This window comes from Strix aluco, chromosome 8 (genome assembly GCF_031877795.1).
Source record: "Strix aluco isolate bStrAlu1 chromosome 8, bStrAlu1.hap1, whole genome shotgun sequence".
In the NCBI taxonomy this organism is placed as follows: Eukaryota; Metazoa; Chordata; class Aves; order Strigiformes; family Strigidae; genus Strix; species Strix aluco.
In genome coordinates this window covers 32,415,654-32,433,473 of record NC_133938.1, presented here as the reverse complement: position 1 = coordinate 32,433,473, position 17,820 = coordinate 32,415,654, and the positions used below count along the sequence as shown (strand labels likewise).

The window sequence follows — 17,820 nt, the reverse complement described above, 5'->3', positions numbered from 1 at the left end:
AATAGTTGCATAGAGTAATATATGGATGCTTGAATAGTTAAAATTCAAAACCTTATTCCCACAGAAACTGACTTAAGGGATTCCTTTACCCAAGAAGTCTGAAAAGCAAGGTACCCCATGCCTTTTTGATCCGCGTTCAAGGCCATTGTGCCTCCCTCCCCTCACAATAAGCTTAGCTCCTGCTTAGGCGCTTAGCTATTTCCAGATCTCCAGGAATAATAATTCTCACCTTCCCCTTACAATCCCTCCTCCCCCCCGCCATCATCTTACGTGGCTGAACTTATCTATATGTGGGCTGATTTGCCCGACCACCGCCTTCCAGAACAGACCCTGTAACCACTGTTGATGTGTACCACGCTGCGCTGGGGGAGCAGGAATTCAAGTCTCTGCAACAGTTAATTTTCACATCAAGGGTGGCTATAACCTGGGCAACAGGTTTCATTTTTGGAAAGGGGTGTGGAGAGGGAAGACTGAGAAACAGCCTGTAATTCGAGAAAGAAACCAATTCTTTTCACCATAAAGTGACAAAACCTTCACAGAGAGAGAATGCTATTGTTGGAGAAGTAGGTTACTGCTCTCTCGGGTGACTGTGATAAATTTAGTATATTTTCCCCAGAAGTACAGTCCTGCTTACTTCACCCACTGTGCCTGCTTGAAAGCCAACCAAGGCGACTTGCCCTGGAATCCTATCACAGCTGCCAGTCACAGCAGAATAGATTTGTTTCTTCAAACTGCCTGGTCTCCTCCTCTGCCTCCAGCGAAAAAGCACTTAACACTTATAAATGTGTGAACTTCTCAGAAGACTCCCCAAAGGGAAAAGAACAGTTTGTTCTTCCCCCCCCCCCCCCCCCAAGCTTTAATTGTGTTGTACTGTATTTCCTTCTAAAATGAAACCTGCTTTTTTGGAATTTATCATTTAAAAATAAAGTATTACACATCTCCACGGACTCAGATTAAGGTGTACAGGGGATTGGTGGAGATTAGGGGATGTTAATGACACATACACCCTCCTGAAACTAAACCAAGAAGTAGAACAAGAAAATGGGCTTTGTTTCACTTAAATTGATGATACTATTCATGCTTTCTAAATTGGCTTGCTGCTTGCAGATGATTTTTGTTGACATGTACCAAAGAGAGTCCACCTCCTTAACGGGATAGAGTTCAAAATTACTGTAGTTCCTCTACTTTTTTTTTTTTGGTCTTTAACCAAGCTTTTTTTCTGTAAAAAGGTTAAAAAAAAAAATGGCCTTAGAGACACTCATGAAAAATAGCAACTGTTTCCCTGTCCTTCACAGCAAAGTAGTGTACTTATTTTCTAGTACTCCAAAGGCTGGTAAAGACTACAACAGGTGCCAGGAAGGGAAAGGGAAGAGAAAGGAGGGTGAGTTATACTGAACACTGATCTCATTCACATGCTCATTGAAATTAGGAGCTGGGGGGAGGTGGTGCAAATTTCTCTTAAGGGGGAATTTTGTCAGTAATAAAAACCCAGCTAAGATCACAGATTGTTGTTTAGGTAACAGAATGCAGTGAGCAGCATACACTGCAGGAATGAGTGGCAAACGAGGGGAAGGGAATACTGTATCTTTTGGTGGCATTTGCAGCTTTAAGGTCACCATGAAACAAGGTCCCATGAATCTCAATCACATAAAAATTTAAGACATAAAAAGAAGCACAAAATTTATGTCATTAGTTCAAAGTCAGAATCTAGAGCTCAGTGCACTCAAGCAAATACAATACTACCATAAAGCCACTCTTCCTTCTTCATACCTCACACACATATGGATGAAGAGACTCTGGTTGGCTAACTTGCAAAACCAGAATAAAACTCTCAATTACCTGTAAGAGGCAGGGTGATTTTCCATCTTGTTCCAGAGGATCTTGTTTTTATGGAAATTTTAATTCAGGCAAAGATGAAGTTAAAGCTATCACATAGCTTCTCACAAAGCTTAACAAATGCACACAAAACAACCAAAAATGCAAGAGGAAAAAAGATGTTTATCATAAGTGTGGACATTTGGATATAGCTGGAACTATCACAGAAACTCCAGAGAGGAAGGAAGAAGATATAAGGGAGAAAGCGATTTACAATATTTATTTATGGCATCACCCACAGATTTCACACTGCTTGGAGGCTCTTCAAAGATGGTGCATACGTATATCACAGAAATGGGAGCACCCAGCCTCATCACCCTCTCCTGCAGAGCAGGATGAGTCACTTAGCCCAGCCAGAAACACAACTCAATTTTAAAACTTCTGATATAACTTCTATGCCATACAGCCCAAAAGAACAACAATAAATTAGCTGTATTACTTGATAAACCAAACAAAAAAAGTGACAAAAACATGACTGGATCTCTAGGTCCCAGTACCTAATAAAAAGCATCAGAGCATCTTTCTTTCTTCCACATCTTTTAAAATTCCTCTAAAACATAGCTGTTGCCCTTTCCCTGAACTATAGGTCTCATTGGATTTTCTGTTGCCTCCAACTTCACTGAGCCCAGATGTGGAAGCAGATCTAAGGAAGACAATAACCCCTCTATGATAACTGCATCCCGTCTACATTTTTGTTCCTCACCCCTAAGTTTGACATGATTGTCCTTCCTCACCCCAAGCCCACAATCCTGTCCAGCCTTGGGAAGTGTGGGTCACAGGAAACCACCAGTGATCTAACCATAATAAGCTTATGCCAATTTAAGCCTGTGCTGCAACTGAACAGGGCAATCCTGCTTTCCACACATCGCTGCCCCTTTCCTCGGGCTGCCACCAGTAGCAGTGCTGCTGGAGCACTCATCTCCATCAGAGCACCAGTCCAGCTGACCTCCCAAGTACCTGCTCCAGCAGAAAGGGGAGTCTCGGGCAGGCTTCCCCCATTCACATACATGGATTTAGATTAACACGTCAGCTCAGGAAGTTACAATTCCAGAGCACGGTTTCAAGTTAGACAGAAGGCAGCATACAGGCTGCTACCAGAGGGGTCTGTTCCACATCCCTTACTTTCCCCTCCTGCTTTTGGGACAACCAATCACAAGTCCATAGGGTCAATATGGTAAAGCAAGTAACCTACCACAGAAGAACGGCTTCCCAGTGGACAAGCTCACTGATCCAGTTCAACCTTTTGGCAGAGCATGGCTAGATACGAGCAAAGGAAGAAGGAAGGGAACAGAACCAACCTGTTCTGGTGACAGCCCACAGTTACACTAAGTTAGACGTAACACAAAATCACAGTCAGCGACTGGTTATCATGATTTGAACTGTTGTTCCAGGCACCTCTGCTACAGCACGTCAAAGGTCTAAATCCTGTATTCGTCAAAGTCAGTCTACAAAAAGGTAGATGTCTGCTCTACACACCATTAACAATGAGTCATATTCTTTATTCATGACTTGTCCTCCTTAGAGAAAGAAGGAAAACAACACAAAAACAGACCTTTTTTTTAAAAAAAAAAAGGCACCGATACCTGAGCACCCACTAGTTGCAGCAAGGCTGTGTTCACAGGAAGGAGTTCAATGTCTGTATTGATAGTGGTCTGGTCAAAAGGGCATGCCTTACGGTGGAGCTTGTTGAGGCACATCTTGCAGACAGTGTGGCCGCAACCCAAGCTGATGGGCTTCCGGATTGTTTCGTCGAAAGTCTGTGTGCAAATCGGGCAGGAGAGAAAATCCGTCCATTGTGGAGCTTGTACAGGCATTGCTTCAGGAATTAATTGACAAGACAAAAATCTAAAGCACAGATTCCACTGGAATCAAAATCTTTGAAAAAAAAGTCTGTTTGTTTTTAAATATCTTCTGTAAGTACAGTCAGCACATAGTGTGAAACATAACCTAGAAGAAAACAGAAATAGAAAGTTACCATTCTCTACTGGAACAGGCATGTAAAACCCTTTGCGCTAGGCAAATACCACTTGTAGAGGTATAGCTGAACTAGGAGTGCAGTTCTGACGTTAAGTAGAGGACTGAGTCATGACTTGCTTTAATTCCAGTTAGTCTCTGGCACTGGAAAAGTGCCACTTAAAACCATTTCTGCTGTTATGCAGCTTAAAAAACCCCAGTAAAATCAAGATAGTTATCTATCTCATTGAAGTTATAAGACTAATTAGCTTTTAGTTTTTATGTTCTCTTTTTTTCTTTACAAATGAGCCAATTAATATCAACTAGATTTGAATTAAAAAAAAAGACAATTTTTGAAGGGCTGTTGTACTTATTCCGCTAAAACAATTTTTTATGGTATTTATTGTGAGCTTTAAATAATTTTGCTTAGACAAGGCTTCATCCAAAACCTATATCATAAGCAAGCTTTCTTCCGAGTTCAGTGGGCTCCGGATTGGCACACAATGACTCCATGGAAACATGTGAGCTGCCACAGTCTCAAGAAGAAAAGGATGAAAGGCTCAGGGTACAGTCAGACACCATCCGGATGCAATAGAGCTCACGCACATCGCTAGGGCATACTACGTACTGCTACTACAGCACCTTCACGCAAGCTGATCTGTACAGAGCTGCAGAGCACCACATGGACTTATCCGGGCACATCTCAGTTACCCTCGGAATCCCATCTATTACTGGCTATAATTCAGCATTGGTAACTCGCCCTCAGTCTGCCCACCAAGCAGCTTCATCCTTCAAGAGCAGGAAGAAAATTTCTGGAAGCCATTTGGGACTGGAAGAGTGACAACTGTTTCTCAAGGACTCTTTTCTAACCCTGATTTATACCATTCATTGCCTGCCTAGAGGATATACTGACAGAGAAAGTAACATCTTCAGTGCATTTAGAAATTACACTGAAACCCTATGGTAGAGAACCTGGAAGGTCTTTATTACTTGGCAATTTTGAATCAAAATGCTAGGAGGATCAAATGTTACTAATTATAAGGGAACGGAAGGTAAGACATCCATTTTGGACAAAATAAAGAAATAAGAGCAGAACTCCACATGTGAGGAGAAATATAAAAGAATAGACAGATGAAGTGATGTGAAAAGTATCAAAAGGAAAATTGATAATAAAAAAGTTTCTGATGTCTGACTTACTTTCTATCACCAGTGTTAGCAAAAAAACAGCGCAAGTCACACAGATTTATTACCAAACAGATTTTTCTATATCAAGCAGCAAAACAACAAAAACCCAAACCACCCAGGCATGTTAGTTTTTCTTTTCCACACACCACTGGCTTAGGTTTCATACAAGGAGTGTGCACTTTCTTGCTAATATCTGTTCAGAAAGCTCTTACATAAGCAACAACCTCCAAATTAAAATTTAAATCTCAATTCTAAGTAAAGGCAAAGAAAGAAATGCACAAGTCCTAACTTGAAGGTTTCAGAATCAAAGCATTTTAAGACAGCAACAAAAATCTAATGCTAAAACAGAGACTCTGAAAAGCCTCAGGCTTTTGTTCCAGAGTTTAGTGTAATGTTCACAGTTAACATCATTTTGCCAAGGCAAACAACGAAGAGTTACCAGTTAAGCTTTTAGCCATATTTCATCAACGAATCATTAAAGCTTAGTTCTAAAGGTAATGAAAAAAAAATTACTTCTATCTTCAAATGACAACGTACAATGCCACACAACCACTGTTTACCAGCCAACAAGGAATCAATAAAAAAAAAAAAAAAAAATAAATCAATACTACCCAGACAGGGTGGTACTGAGAAAGAGGCACTGCATGTGGTTAACCCTAACACCACCATTGCACAACTCAAAGATCTGCCAAGGTTGTTCAGGGTTCCCCCCAAACGACCTCTTGAATAGCAAACCAGTAATTTTTTTCATCTTGTCAGGTGACAACCAAATCATTCCTATTACTACTGTACCATCAACACCCAAATGAAAACATTTATACATTTAAGTTACTTCAGTGAGCTAACTTCCCAAAACATACAGGAAATTTATTTGCAAGCCTTCCCCCGCCCGCCCTTCACTGTCCCCTTTATATATTTTTAAGTAAATCCTGGTATCGACTATGCCAGCCAGAATCATTCTTTGTAAACCAAATCTGTAATAGAAATCACCTTGGAACTCCACAAAAATCCTCTGCAAAGAGCAGTACACAGCTTGATAAATCAAGTGTATGTATTGCTGTGCTATGAAATACCATTTCAGGTTCAAAATTTAAGAGCTGAATCATATTGCTTCCTTTCTACCACACTCGTATTAAAATATCTACCAGCAATTTCCCAGACTCATCTGCAATTCAGAAACAATTTGAACAGTCTGTTTCAAACACTGATTGCTAACCAAGCATTTTGGAAAAGAGCAGTTTCTTACTAACTGAGGAAATCTAAAACCAGAAGCTAACATGCAGCTGTACCATCAACACTAGAAAGTAGATGTGGACATGGAGACTCCACCATCCCAGGCTCTGAACTGGAGAAAAGAAGTTGAACACAACTTTAATATGAGTTAACTAATTAAAAAAAAAAAAAAAAAAAAATCAGAGACATGTTGTTCCTACCTGCACCTCTGACCACTCCAGACAACTGGCGTAATGAAATAGATCATATTTATTTACAGTCTCAACAGTTGAAAGAGAAGTTTTGGAAGTCTGGGGAGGGAGGGAGGGAGTAATTAGTGGCATCCCTGATCCTTTACCAAGGCATGTCCTAAAAGGCCAGAAAACAATGGAAGCAAAGCTTACACACCAGCACAGCTCTCAGAAGGGTCCTAATGGGCCCAAGCCTGGCATCGAACTGCCAGAATAGAAGGGCACATCACACGTGAATGGAAACCCCCAGCCCCAGCTGTGAATATGCAGTCACCAGAGAGGCACGTTTCACCAGTGGGTGACAGCTCCCCCTTACCCGTGGTGGACTTCTCTCCTACCCCTCATTTCACCAGACTCTGCAGCGCCTGTGGACACGTACTGTGGCCTAAATGCCAGAGGAAGGCCACAGATAGCACTCACAATAGAAAAATACGGCTGGGAGAAACGTCAGGAAATCATTTATTTCAGCACAGCCTAACTGCTGGAACAGATGGCTAACTGGCTTGATCTAGCCAACCCTTTCCCCACAGGAGAAAAGAATAGCTGTTTGAACAACAAACCCTGCTCTGCTAATAAATCTCCCAAGCAGATCAGCACAAAACTGCGGAATTCCTCCGGTCCCACGTAAGATGGGAACGGCATCACAGGGACTGACGGATCACGAGCTGCATGCACACAGGCTGGCACCAAACCAAGTACTGCTGCTTCTGCCACAGCTTTCCACATACATGATCCAGTTTTCCTGCTGGATCTTCAGACAAGGAAGCAGAGTCAAGCACTGAGGTACAACATAAATCTCTCCAGGCACCAAGCATGCAGATGGGGTATACACATAAGAAGGGAAGCTGGGAAAGATGTGTGCCTTTTCGCAAGGTTTGTGACTTGCTATGACCTTGGAAATAACTGGAAACAAAATATTCTCTAACTTCAAAGAGCTACTTTAAACAGAGATTACAAACAGCAACAGCATAATGGAAACAAAGTTTCATTATCACAGACAGCTATTGGAACCATCACTACAGAAGGAGACCGCTTCCTTGTACAGATAAGGTAGGAAAAGCATATTCACACTTTCATGGTACAACACTCTTTTTTAAAAAATGTTTCTCTCCAGCATTATGCCAGAGGTGAGCAAAATGCATAGAATGCAAACATTTATAAAAGACATACCCCATTTAAATAAAATCCCCCTCCCCAATGATATTATGCCATTTTTAACCTACCTCTCAATTCGCTAAGTATTTCACCCTGTTAGCTTGCAACACTTTCTACGTCCACACACACACACACACACTATGTGCACGATTGAGGAAAATAAAGATATGCCAAAACCCAAGAAAACAAAAACTTAAAATGACACGTCCACAGTACATAAACTGGAAGACAAGAAGCTGTAATGAAGAATGAAGATGCCCCAAGACATAGACCTTGAATACTACATTGGCACCAGACAGATAGATTTCATTATCTCTGAGTTTGAAAACATAAAATACCTGTATGCAAGTCTCCTCCTGCTGCTTAGCCCTGCATAAGCTGCTTTTAATTGCAGCTAGAAGAACCTGAAAAAATTTCTCCCTTCTTCTGGGCCCGCCCCCACCCCCAAAAAAATCCTTGAAATTCCATCCTTCAACCCAGACTGGAAATGTCACGCTGTAATCAGATCAGTGACCTGTCTCCTCTGGGATCCTGCCAGTGCTTCAGAGAAAGACAGGATCCTTCTATAAACCACCGGGACAACTGCTCAGTACTTCATCACATTTTTATTCTGCCTGACTACGACGCAGAGGGGTAACAGTCTCCTGTCCAAGCTGCGGTATGTCCGTGATGGCCAGAGCCTTCCATGTGTAGCTAGGAAGCTTTGCAGATTCAACCCTTGGGAATAAGATGTTTTTAAAATGCAGGAGACTTTGTACCAATATCCATTGGCATGAAGTTTCACACATGACGACATACAGGAAAACTCTTCAGCTTTCAGTTAAAATTCAACTCCCTTTAAATTAATCGCACTCTCAGAGTCCTTTGGTACAGGGACCAAGTGTATACTGGCTTCTCTCACAAACATGTTATTTGGACCTAAGGTGTACTAGCACAGACGTATCATGTGCCACTTCGTCATGCACAAGCTAGCCCTGATCTTTCCCAGCAGCAGTCCGCAGTAAGTCATGTTACAGTCTGAGGCAGATGACTCAGCACACCTACGGGCACCCTCTGCTCAGTTTCTGTCCTTTCAGTACATACAGCTCTCAAGAGCATTGCCTGCTCCTGTGTTTCTACGTATCTCCCTATGGCATTTCACTACACTCTTCTTACCCAAGCAATGTCATCATCTTCTTGACATCTGAAGATCGTAATTCTGAATAATAGTAATGTTTATTGTCTGCTTTTATTTTAGTCCTGAAGCTGTTTCATTTTTGCTGAGTCTTACTCAGAAATAACCCAAGCAGAACTTCCTGTAGCAGTTAGCAGTGAACACAGAAGTAAGCCTATTTACTGCAAAGCTTAACACTATAGCAGCTCCTCACTGCCAAAACAAACTCGGGCTTGCCAACTGATCTGCTCGCGGAAATACAGCTCTTGGATAATCTATAATTTAATCTAGTAAAGAAAATACCATTTCATTAATTCTTTTTAAGACTCTTACTCCTTGGTAGTAACATACACATTTCTGAGAAAAAGTAACATAGCCAAAGCTGAAGTTTTCTCTCCTGGGACACTGGTTCTGTGATACATTAACTACTTCAAAACCTCTCTGACACTTGAGATTAAAAATAAATCAACCACCTAAATGGCATTAACAGATAATAGTAAACCAAATCCTAACTAATAAGAATTACCAGATACCCACAGGGCAATCCTACCCAACAACTGGATCCCTCCATACTTGTCTAGTGCCAAACAGGCATCGCTGATTTTCACCAGTGCTTCCCAGGATCTACTTAAGTAAGTTTTCTACTCCAGTGTGCTCTGTGTAATAAACAGCATTTCTGAGCACACTTCAGTATCTTTCCTCTCTTCCCTGAGAAGAAGCGCAGGACCTAATACTTTAAGAAGTCCTGAATTTCATTTCAGGGAAAAATTGACCTGACAACCCATGGGAAACCCTGACCAGCCAAAAGTAATAGGTTGTTTTATAGAGACTTGGTTCTCTAAAGGCATGCTGAAGCCACACACACAAACAGCCCATACTGCCAACTTCACAGTTCACAGAAAAGGATAAATCATACTAGATGCGTTTTCCATATCCCGTTCCACAAAATAACCTCTGGAAAAATTAAAGAGAGAGAAAGCCCACGTCTGATCAGAGAAGAGTAGGAAGAAGAAAAAGCTTCTTACCTCTGCCCAAGGAGCTCCATGAACAACACATACAATAAACCCAGAATAGTATTTCCGACAGATTGAGATTTCCCCCCCCGCCTCCTGTTTGCTCTCTGAAACTTCGCTGTACAACATCAACTGACGGCAAGTGCTTCACTTCCTCATTCCTCCTTCGCGCCGCGCGCATGCCTGCTCCCATACACGCTCCCCAACACCGCTGAACACTTGCCCAGAAGACAGAGCTCTGTAACAAAAGAAATTCCCACCCAACAGCAAGTCCTGGAAGTTTGTGTGTAACTCATGTTCCCACCCTGCTTTCAAAGCCACATAAACACCAACAGGCTTCAGTGGCCGTATAGTAAGTCTTTCTTTTTTTCTTTTTAAAGAGAGAGAAAAATCACAAACGCCATCAAAATTCTGTCCCAAACTCGCTGAAGCTCAGTTAAGTAAGTTTCAAGATTTACTTTCTCTTATCCTCAGTAATTTTTGACTGTGAAAACAAAGGAAGAACTTTATCTATTTTCATGCAGAAGTCTCTTTTTTGGTAGTCTGTAAAGTACCTTAGGAAAACGGGGCCAGTTAAGGACAAGATGTTATCCCTCATTTGAGGCTTCCTGGCTTGTAAAAACACAAGGGAAACAAACACCCCAACAAACCACCAACATCACAACTCTACCACAGTACCTCCCCAACAGAGGATCTAAAAGTCATTCACAACATCCTGTGAGGCAAGAGCTAATGTCTTACCACAGAATGGAAAACTGTTAAATAAAGTTATTTATCCAGTGTTTCACAGGGAAAAAAAACTGGAATGAAACCTAATATATTATTTTCTTGACCTCTTATTCTTACTCAACATTCAATCACGAGTCTTGTACCATTACGGTCATGAATGTTAGAAGACAACATGTGTAGAGGAAGCTTAAACCTCCCTACTCATACCCCCCAAAACATACAACCTGCACGTAGCTCGAACAGTAAATTCTTAGGGGAGATATACATGACTAACTTCATAATTTCTAGTTGATATTATACATCCCTTTCGGCTTATTTAGAAGAAAGGGGAAGTGATCAACTCTTAATAGTAAATGGTTTCATGATCTACTACCTAGTAAAATTTTTATACCAATCATAAGGACTCCCAAGCCCACTGATGATTACATCTAGGGACTTAATAGCAGACAAGTGTGTCTAGAATATGTTCCTTTCAAATTAAGAGTTCTTGCATTTGTCAATGCAAATGACTGTAACAGTAATACAATGATTAAACTGGGATTAAAAATCAAGGAAGAACCAAATAGATTAACACAAGAAAGGCAGAAGCCACTTAATATCCACAAGAGTTTTCAGAAAAGAGGCTTTGGTTCAACTGATCAAATACTGAGGAGCTATCAACACTGCTCTCGAGGAGGCAAGCAAATCATTTGCTTTTCCCAGAAGCAGATACGTGTTTGAACACTCAAATAACCACAAGAATTGCAACAACTACAAATCTGAAAACTAGAGCTAATGATCAAGCAATTAATATGCCCCTGAAGAATGATATTCTGACATTATTAAGTCTGAGGCCTTTTCCAAGGAATTGGGAAAGTTAAAAAGAGGACATTTCCTTATCCATACCAGAAGACCAGAAAAAAAAGGTTAAAGTTTGCATGTCCAGGAGGACCAATCTCTCCTATGACAGTTTCAGAGTTTATACAAGAGCCTATATTGCAAAAAAGGTTTTTTGTTTGGTTTTAAAAAAGCACACCCACACAACTTCCAGATTTGCTACTGCTTGACATCAGATCACCCATGTAAGGAGCCATCGTAAAGATAAACAGGACAAGCTTGTAAAAGTCTTCAGGTTCAAGGGTACAGACACACATTACCTCTTGGTGTCAGCCAGAGAAGTCTCTACTCTTCCTTACTTATTCCTTTCTAAGATTTTCCAGCTGAACTGTTTGCCAAGTTGTTTCCCGGTTGAAACTAGCAGCTTTAAACACAGGTCTTAACACAGGTAGGCAGAAATGTGGGTGGACAGCAATTACACAACCAACACATCATTTTAACTGAAACAGGGCAACAAATCAGCCACACAAACAGCTTGTCTAAGTAGCAAGCTTCAAGAAGAGAAAGCAATGGGAAGTATGTAGCATTCTGGAGACTGCAAATGCTTCTGCTGCATAGGAACAGGTGAAAGAACAGGCATCTTTGAGTCCTAATCCGCTGAAGCAATACATTTTTTTTTTTTTAATACACCTTTTGGTGATCTGAAGTATCAAAAGTAACATGGCAGTAATAAGACTGGCATCTGCTAATGAGAAACCATATCAGAGATCAAAATAACTAAGGCCAGTATCATTCTTTTCCATGTAGGAATAATCTACAGTTACCTGACTACTACTATAGGCATTTGGCAGAAGCAAAGTAAATTTAGGAAAGGCGGGGGAAGATCTTGTTGCCACTGCAATGTCTTTATCACTTCTTAGACTGAGATAAGTAGACATGAATCATTCAGTTAAGACCCAGCAAAATTCAATGAAAGAAAAAGCATAAAAAACCCCCAACCTAACAAAAAATTAGAAAGTGTTGCTTGCCACCCACTCTCCAGCAAGAGCTTCCCTCCCAACTTGATTCAGCACCTCTAATTCTGCTTTGATGTCAGTGACACTACAGCTACAACAACGCTATCACTGCAATGTGAAACAAAGAGACAGAGAAGGGGAGAATTAAAGTCTGGGTGGAGACACTGGTCAAAAACCAGGGAGCTTTTTGGACACCCTCCCACCCACAATACAACCTTTAATAATTTGCACCCCCCTCAGCAAACTTTTGTAAAAGAAACACTCTATCTGGGAAAAAAAATAAATAAATCAACGAGAAATGGCCAAAGCTGTATCTTTTGGGGTGCTTTGTGCATGCATGCTTTTTTGTAGTGTACTATGAAAATATTACTGAAAACATTTCTTTGATAAGACTTACAAAGCTAGAATCAAGTAGTAGTTTGAAGTTCCTCCCTACCTCCTTCCCCTTATGTTCAAGAGTTAGCATTACACTATTCACTCTCCCAAAAATGTTCTTATTTGTTTTCAAACTACCTAGTAGTTTTAAAAAAAAACCCCAAACCTCATATGTCCAAAATTCCAGGTGCAATAGTAAGGAAATGCTGAAATATACTGGAAGAGCAGTATTAAGTGAACACATCTGCTGCTGCCAAGCATAGGAAAGAAGAGGCTTCTATTTCAATGAGTCATTGAAAGTAAAATGTAAATGTAAAGTCCCATTTTACATAGAACTTCACAGGTATTCAGAAAACAAGTATCTTAAGTGTCCATTTGAAAACTCTGTCTCAGAACTTCCTCTTTAGTTTCACCCCCCTTTAATTTCTCTGATTTGGAGGTGGTTTTTCTTGTCACTTAGTAGATGCTGCCCCTGTTTTAAAAATGTATGTCAAACAGCTTCATGTTAATAACTGTTTACATAACAGTAGTCTCTAATAAAGCTTCAGTTATTCTATTTACCTTCAAAGCAATTTATTTTGGAAGACTGCACTTAAACATCTAAAAGATCTTTTAATAAAAGGACAAAGTCATCCAAGAGCAGTGAAAACAACTAATGAATTTTTAATCAAAACAACCGATGTAGTTGCTCATCTGCTTGGTTTTTTTAATTCATGAGTTCATTTTAAACATATTGTAATCACAAGAAGGGATCTTTTATATGCTGTATACAAAACAATCTCTAGACTACTGTGGTGCTATTTCAAAAGGCAGTGGAGCACCTAGTTTGCTGGCACATACATTTCATCATAGCAGGAGCTCACAATGACAGAAATTTTTCACCCCCTGAGTCTTACTGTAATTCTATACCCTGTTATACCCTTCTCTCAAACATTTTGAGACAGAATTATTAAACTGTATCAGCTTTGAGAATTAAGCTCCTCTACTTCAGGCACCTGTTTAATCAACCATGTGACAGCATTTCTGCATTCATAAGACACTGTATGGCACCATCAACTTCAGAGAGAAGATGCACATTTGAAAACAGTTGTCAAAACACTGTTCTGATTACCACAACACTGCAGTTGTAACAACCACTTCCAAGAAGTGGAGGTAGGCAGACTGAGGAGTTGCTAGTAGAAGATAATCTAGGTTTTCTCCATTTCTCTCAGATCATAGCTTCAGTCTAGCTGCACTCATCCTGCCTAGAACTAAAAAGAGAATTGTGAAGATTAGTGAAAACACCCAAGCTGTAACCAAGGATCACAGCCACTACTTACAAGCATGATCTTCCAGATGAGATTTAACACTGCAGCAACAGAATCTCATCTCTACTATGGCAGCAGATAACAACCTGCGTTGTTTACCACAAGTTAACATGGGTTAACCACGTTATCCTTGAGAGGACTGAAACATCCAGACTTATGTTTCCATTCTAACACCAATGAAAACAGATAATGAAACTTTACCTATCTGGCATTTTCAGTGCAGTTGCATGCATTGCAAGTCAGAACTGCTTCTCAGAAAGTACTCTCATGCCAGCTCTAGATCTGACACGTGTTGTCTACACCAGGGACTTAAGCTGTGAAAAACCAACCCCTTTCCTTCCCACATTAGCTTTTAACAGCTCCAAAAGCTGCTCCAGCCCTGTTAAATGGTCAAGCAGTCCTGGAAACATAAGGGAAGAGTGGGCGAAGCGCAGAAGAGGGAAACTTCGAGACAGCCTCTTTTAGCATCAACACAGATTTGACAAGTTTTTAGGTGTAGTTTCACGAGCAGCTTATTTGGGCACAACCAGGGCAACACAGATTTTTACATGTCTTCATTAACGGAAGCCATCTCTAAAGTACTGGCTAAATTTTAACATTTAAATGCTATTAAGCAATCGTAACAATGAGACTAACAGTTTAGAACTATGAGTAGGTAAAACAGAATAAGGAACTCAAGCGATAACAACCCGTGGAATTGTTCCTTTATCCTAAATCCACCCTCAAATTACCTATGTTTGAAAAACAATGCTTCACAGCTAGATTTAACGTTTATTGACAGTGAAAGTCACACAAATACAGTCAAAACCATCTTTTCAGCTCATCGCAGTTATAGCACTGAGCAAAGTGCTATCTAAAGAAGATGAAAAAATGCTGTAACAGTCCATAACTCCAAGTTTTCCTACTGCTCCTAGAACCAAGAGTTGCAAACAAAGAAGCAATCATGAAAATGCTACAATAGCTGATACAAAAATAGCCTACAGGGACCAAAGTAAGCCAGATATGCTCCTTTGGCGAGCTCTATAGTAGCTTCACTGGTAATAATAGCAGGAATATTAAGATAAAGAACATAAGTTTCACAGATGACTACTCTGCTTGTTTCCATGACACAGGCTGCAATTGTGTTTTAATAATGTAATCTAGTCTACACTAAAGCTCTGGAGTCACCCAAGGTTAAGAAGCAGCTTGCTGCAGAAATGGCACCGAGCCTGAAGAGTTTCAGCTCTGTTGTAACAGTTGCATTAAAAAAAAAGTCAACATACTATTCAAGATTTTCTCCACACCTCTGAGCATGGTTTTGTTGTAAAAATCCAAACACTGTTCAGCACGGACAAACCTGCTCATCACTTAAGCAGTGTTAAATTACCATTCACACAGGGCTTAAAGTCTTTAAATATCAATAGGAGAGGTCACGCAACTGTTGCTGAAAAGCAGGTTAATTCAGGTACTTCTGACTCAGAATGTAATTGAGCCTCATTTGCTTTAAATGCTACTGGCACTCGGTGATTCAATTTGTAGCACTGCTAAAAAGAGCAGTTCCAGAGGCCAGAAATAGCCTGGGGCAAGGTACTCCTTTTGAATGAGACTTTTCATGTAACCTTCAATTATAAGGGAAAAAAAAACCAACCTTAAATATTTTGCTGCTTTGCTGTTAGTCTCACTTACCTTCCAGATTTATAAAAATAGCATCTTTTCTTTACAGCTTTACAAGATCATTAAAAACAGTACTCGTGGTTTTAGAGAGTGGAAACAAAAGGCTTAAGTCTCAGGGTTTCCATTAAACACCTACTCTTAACCAATAACAAACATCTCTGAGCTTAACCACAAAAATGAAAGCTGCTTTTTTCCTATTTTTTTTTTTTAGTATAGCAAACAATGCAAGACAGTCGTGTATAAGAAAAAATCCAAACCTCCAACATCCCACCAATTCTCCTATTGGTAATGGAGAAGGGGTATATTTACTTTTGGCAGGAGCCTGAATTCAAACGGGAAAAAAAAGAGTATCTTACATCTCTTAAAAGGTTTTGAATTATAACCCTAGTTATAAAAGTTTAAAGTTACATAACTTGAAAATCATCCAAGCAAGAGGGCAAAATATAATAATCCCAGGAAGCTACCTATTAAAAATCCACTGACAATTTGATGAATTTTGCTGCTCCAGCCTTGTAAAAACAGTTCTACCCCAGACATGTAATTCTGTCTTTTCAAATAAAGTTCTCTTAGTTACTGCTTATTTAGCTTGAAACTTGTTCTAAATGGAGCAGTCCATGAAGAGCAATTTGCTCATTCCCAGTTTATAATGCTAAATCTTAAAAGATGTATGCATCTCTGAAAACATATTACAACTGTATAATAGCAGCATCAGCAACTGGAACGATGTAAAATAAAAAAATGCATAGGACACAATCTCACAGACTATTGCTAGAGTTCTATCAGTAGAAAGTATATAGTTCTCCATAGCATGCTGAACTAGTGTACCTTTTCAAAAGCAAATGGTAAACTTCTGTTAATGAACCTTATCCATGGAAGATATGACCTCACACTCACGGAAAACTAAGGACTGGAAGATACTCAGAAAGAAAACAGTAGCTGTGCAGTCCAGCATCTTTGTTCCCCCTTTGGGTGTTTCAACTGCCATTAACAATCTCCTTCTTGAAGTGGTCACAGCCCACCAAGACCTCTTCCTAGACACACCATCACACACTGCTGTGAGACCACAAGTGCCTGAGCCTTCACACGCCCCAACTGCAGTATTACCTGTTCCCGTACCTTGAGAGTAAATCTGATAAACGTTTTACAGTTACTGCAGACATGAACTGCACTGAAAGCTACTTCTTTCTATTGTTTAAATCTTCTTCTTTTAGTCTTAAAATAGAACAGATGCACTTAGCTGCCAATTGCACCTCTATTGCTGCAGACCAAGCCGGGGTAAGTGACAAGCTTTGTACAGGCAGTATTTGCAGGACTCGATCACTTACATTCCCTCTGACTTGTATTGTATAAGCCCCTGATTAAACAGCAGGTATCTAAATATCTGATAAGGCATAGAAAGGGAAAACGGAGCACTGAAACCATCTTACCACCCACGCAGTCAACATCCCTTTACACATTCCTGTATTGAGCCATTCACTGTTTTGAGAATAAAAGCAATGACAGTAAGCTAAAACTGAATGACAAACAACTCAAAAAAGAAAATTCTCAAAATCTATAAGCCAAAGCCACCTGTAACAGCACTACTGAAGCCCTCATAGCTGCACGGGGAATTATTTTCTTTAATGTACAAAACCTAAGAGGAACAAAGCATTTAAATGTATTTATTAGCATACTGCAGTCACTGGATTTTCACAGGCTTACTGTCAATTTTCATTCTGTAATGACAGCTCACATACCAGCTTGTCACATCACGATGACTGACTCTATTCCCACTTCTCAAAAGCTATACTAATTCATTAAGGTAATTTCAGAACTTTTCAGATGTGCTTGAAGGAGAAGCTTGCTGTCACTCACTTCCCCTTCCTGAAGGCTCCCAATTACTGTCACATGAACTGGCAAATCAAACTGTCTAAGGCTTCCCCCCCCCCCGCCCCATCCTGGGGAAGGAGGTGGGGGGAAGGAGAACTAACATTTTTATTTACCAGGTGAATTCATATATTACAGGAACACACAGTGCAATATTTTGGGTTTCTTCCCTTTCAGATTCTGCATAAAAGAAAATACACCTATGATCGTTCTAATACCTAGTGAGTAATGCTGACACCACACCCCGTTGCCATCGTGCAG

The 17,820-nt window shown here is 40.2% G+C and overlaps 1 protein-coding gene across 17 annotated transcripts in view; it reads right to left on the bottom strand.

Moving 5' to 3' along the window:
- Positions 1 to 17,820, bottom strand: part of RC3H1 (ring finger and CCCH-type domains 1) — a 67,987-nt gene that overhangs the window by 40,750 nt on the left and 9,417 nt on the right. For 15 of the 17 annotated variants that reach the window (XM_074833061.1, XM_074833065.1, XM_074833066.1 and 12 more), the window contains exon 2: positions 3,459 to 3,822. In XM_074833061.1, coding sequence (XP_074689162.1) covers positions 3,459 to 3,689 — 231 coding nt within the window. In that variant the 5' untranslated portion in view covers positions 3,690 to 3,822. Of the gene's footprint in view, positions 1 to 3,458; positions 3,823 to 9,809; positions 9,829 to 13,844; positions 13,984 to 17,820 lie in introns of those variants that run through there. The other 2 variants (XM_074833062.1, XM_074833063.1) reach the window with 2 other exon arrangements.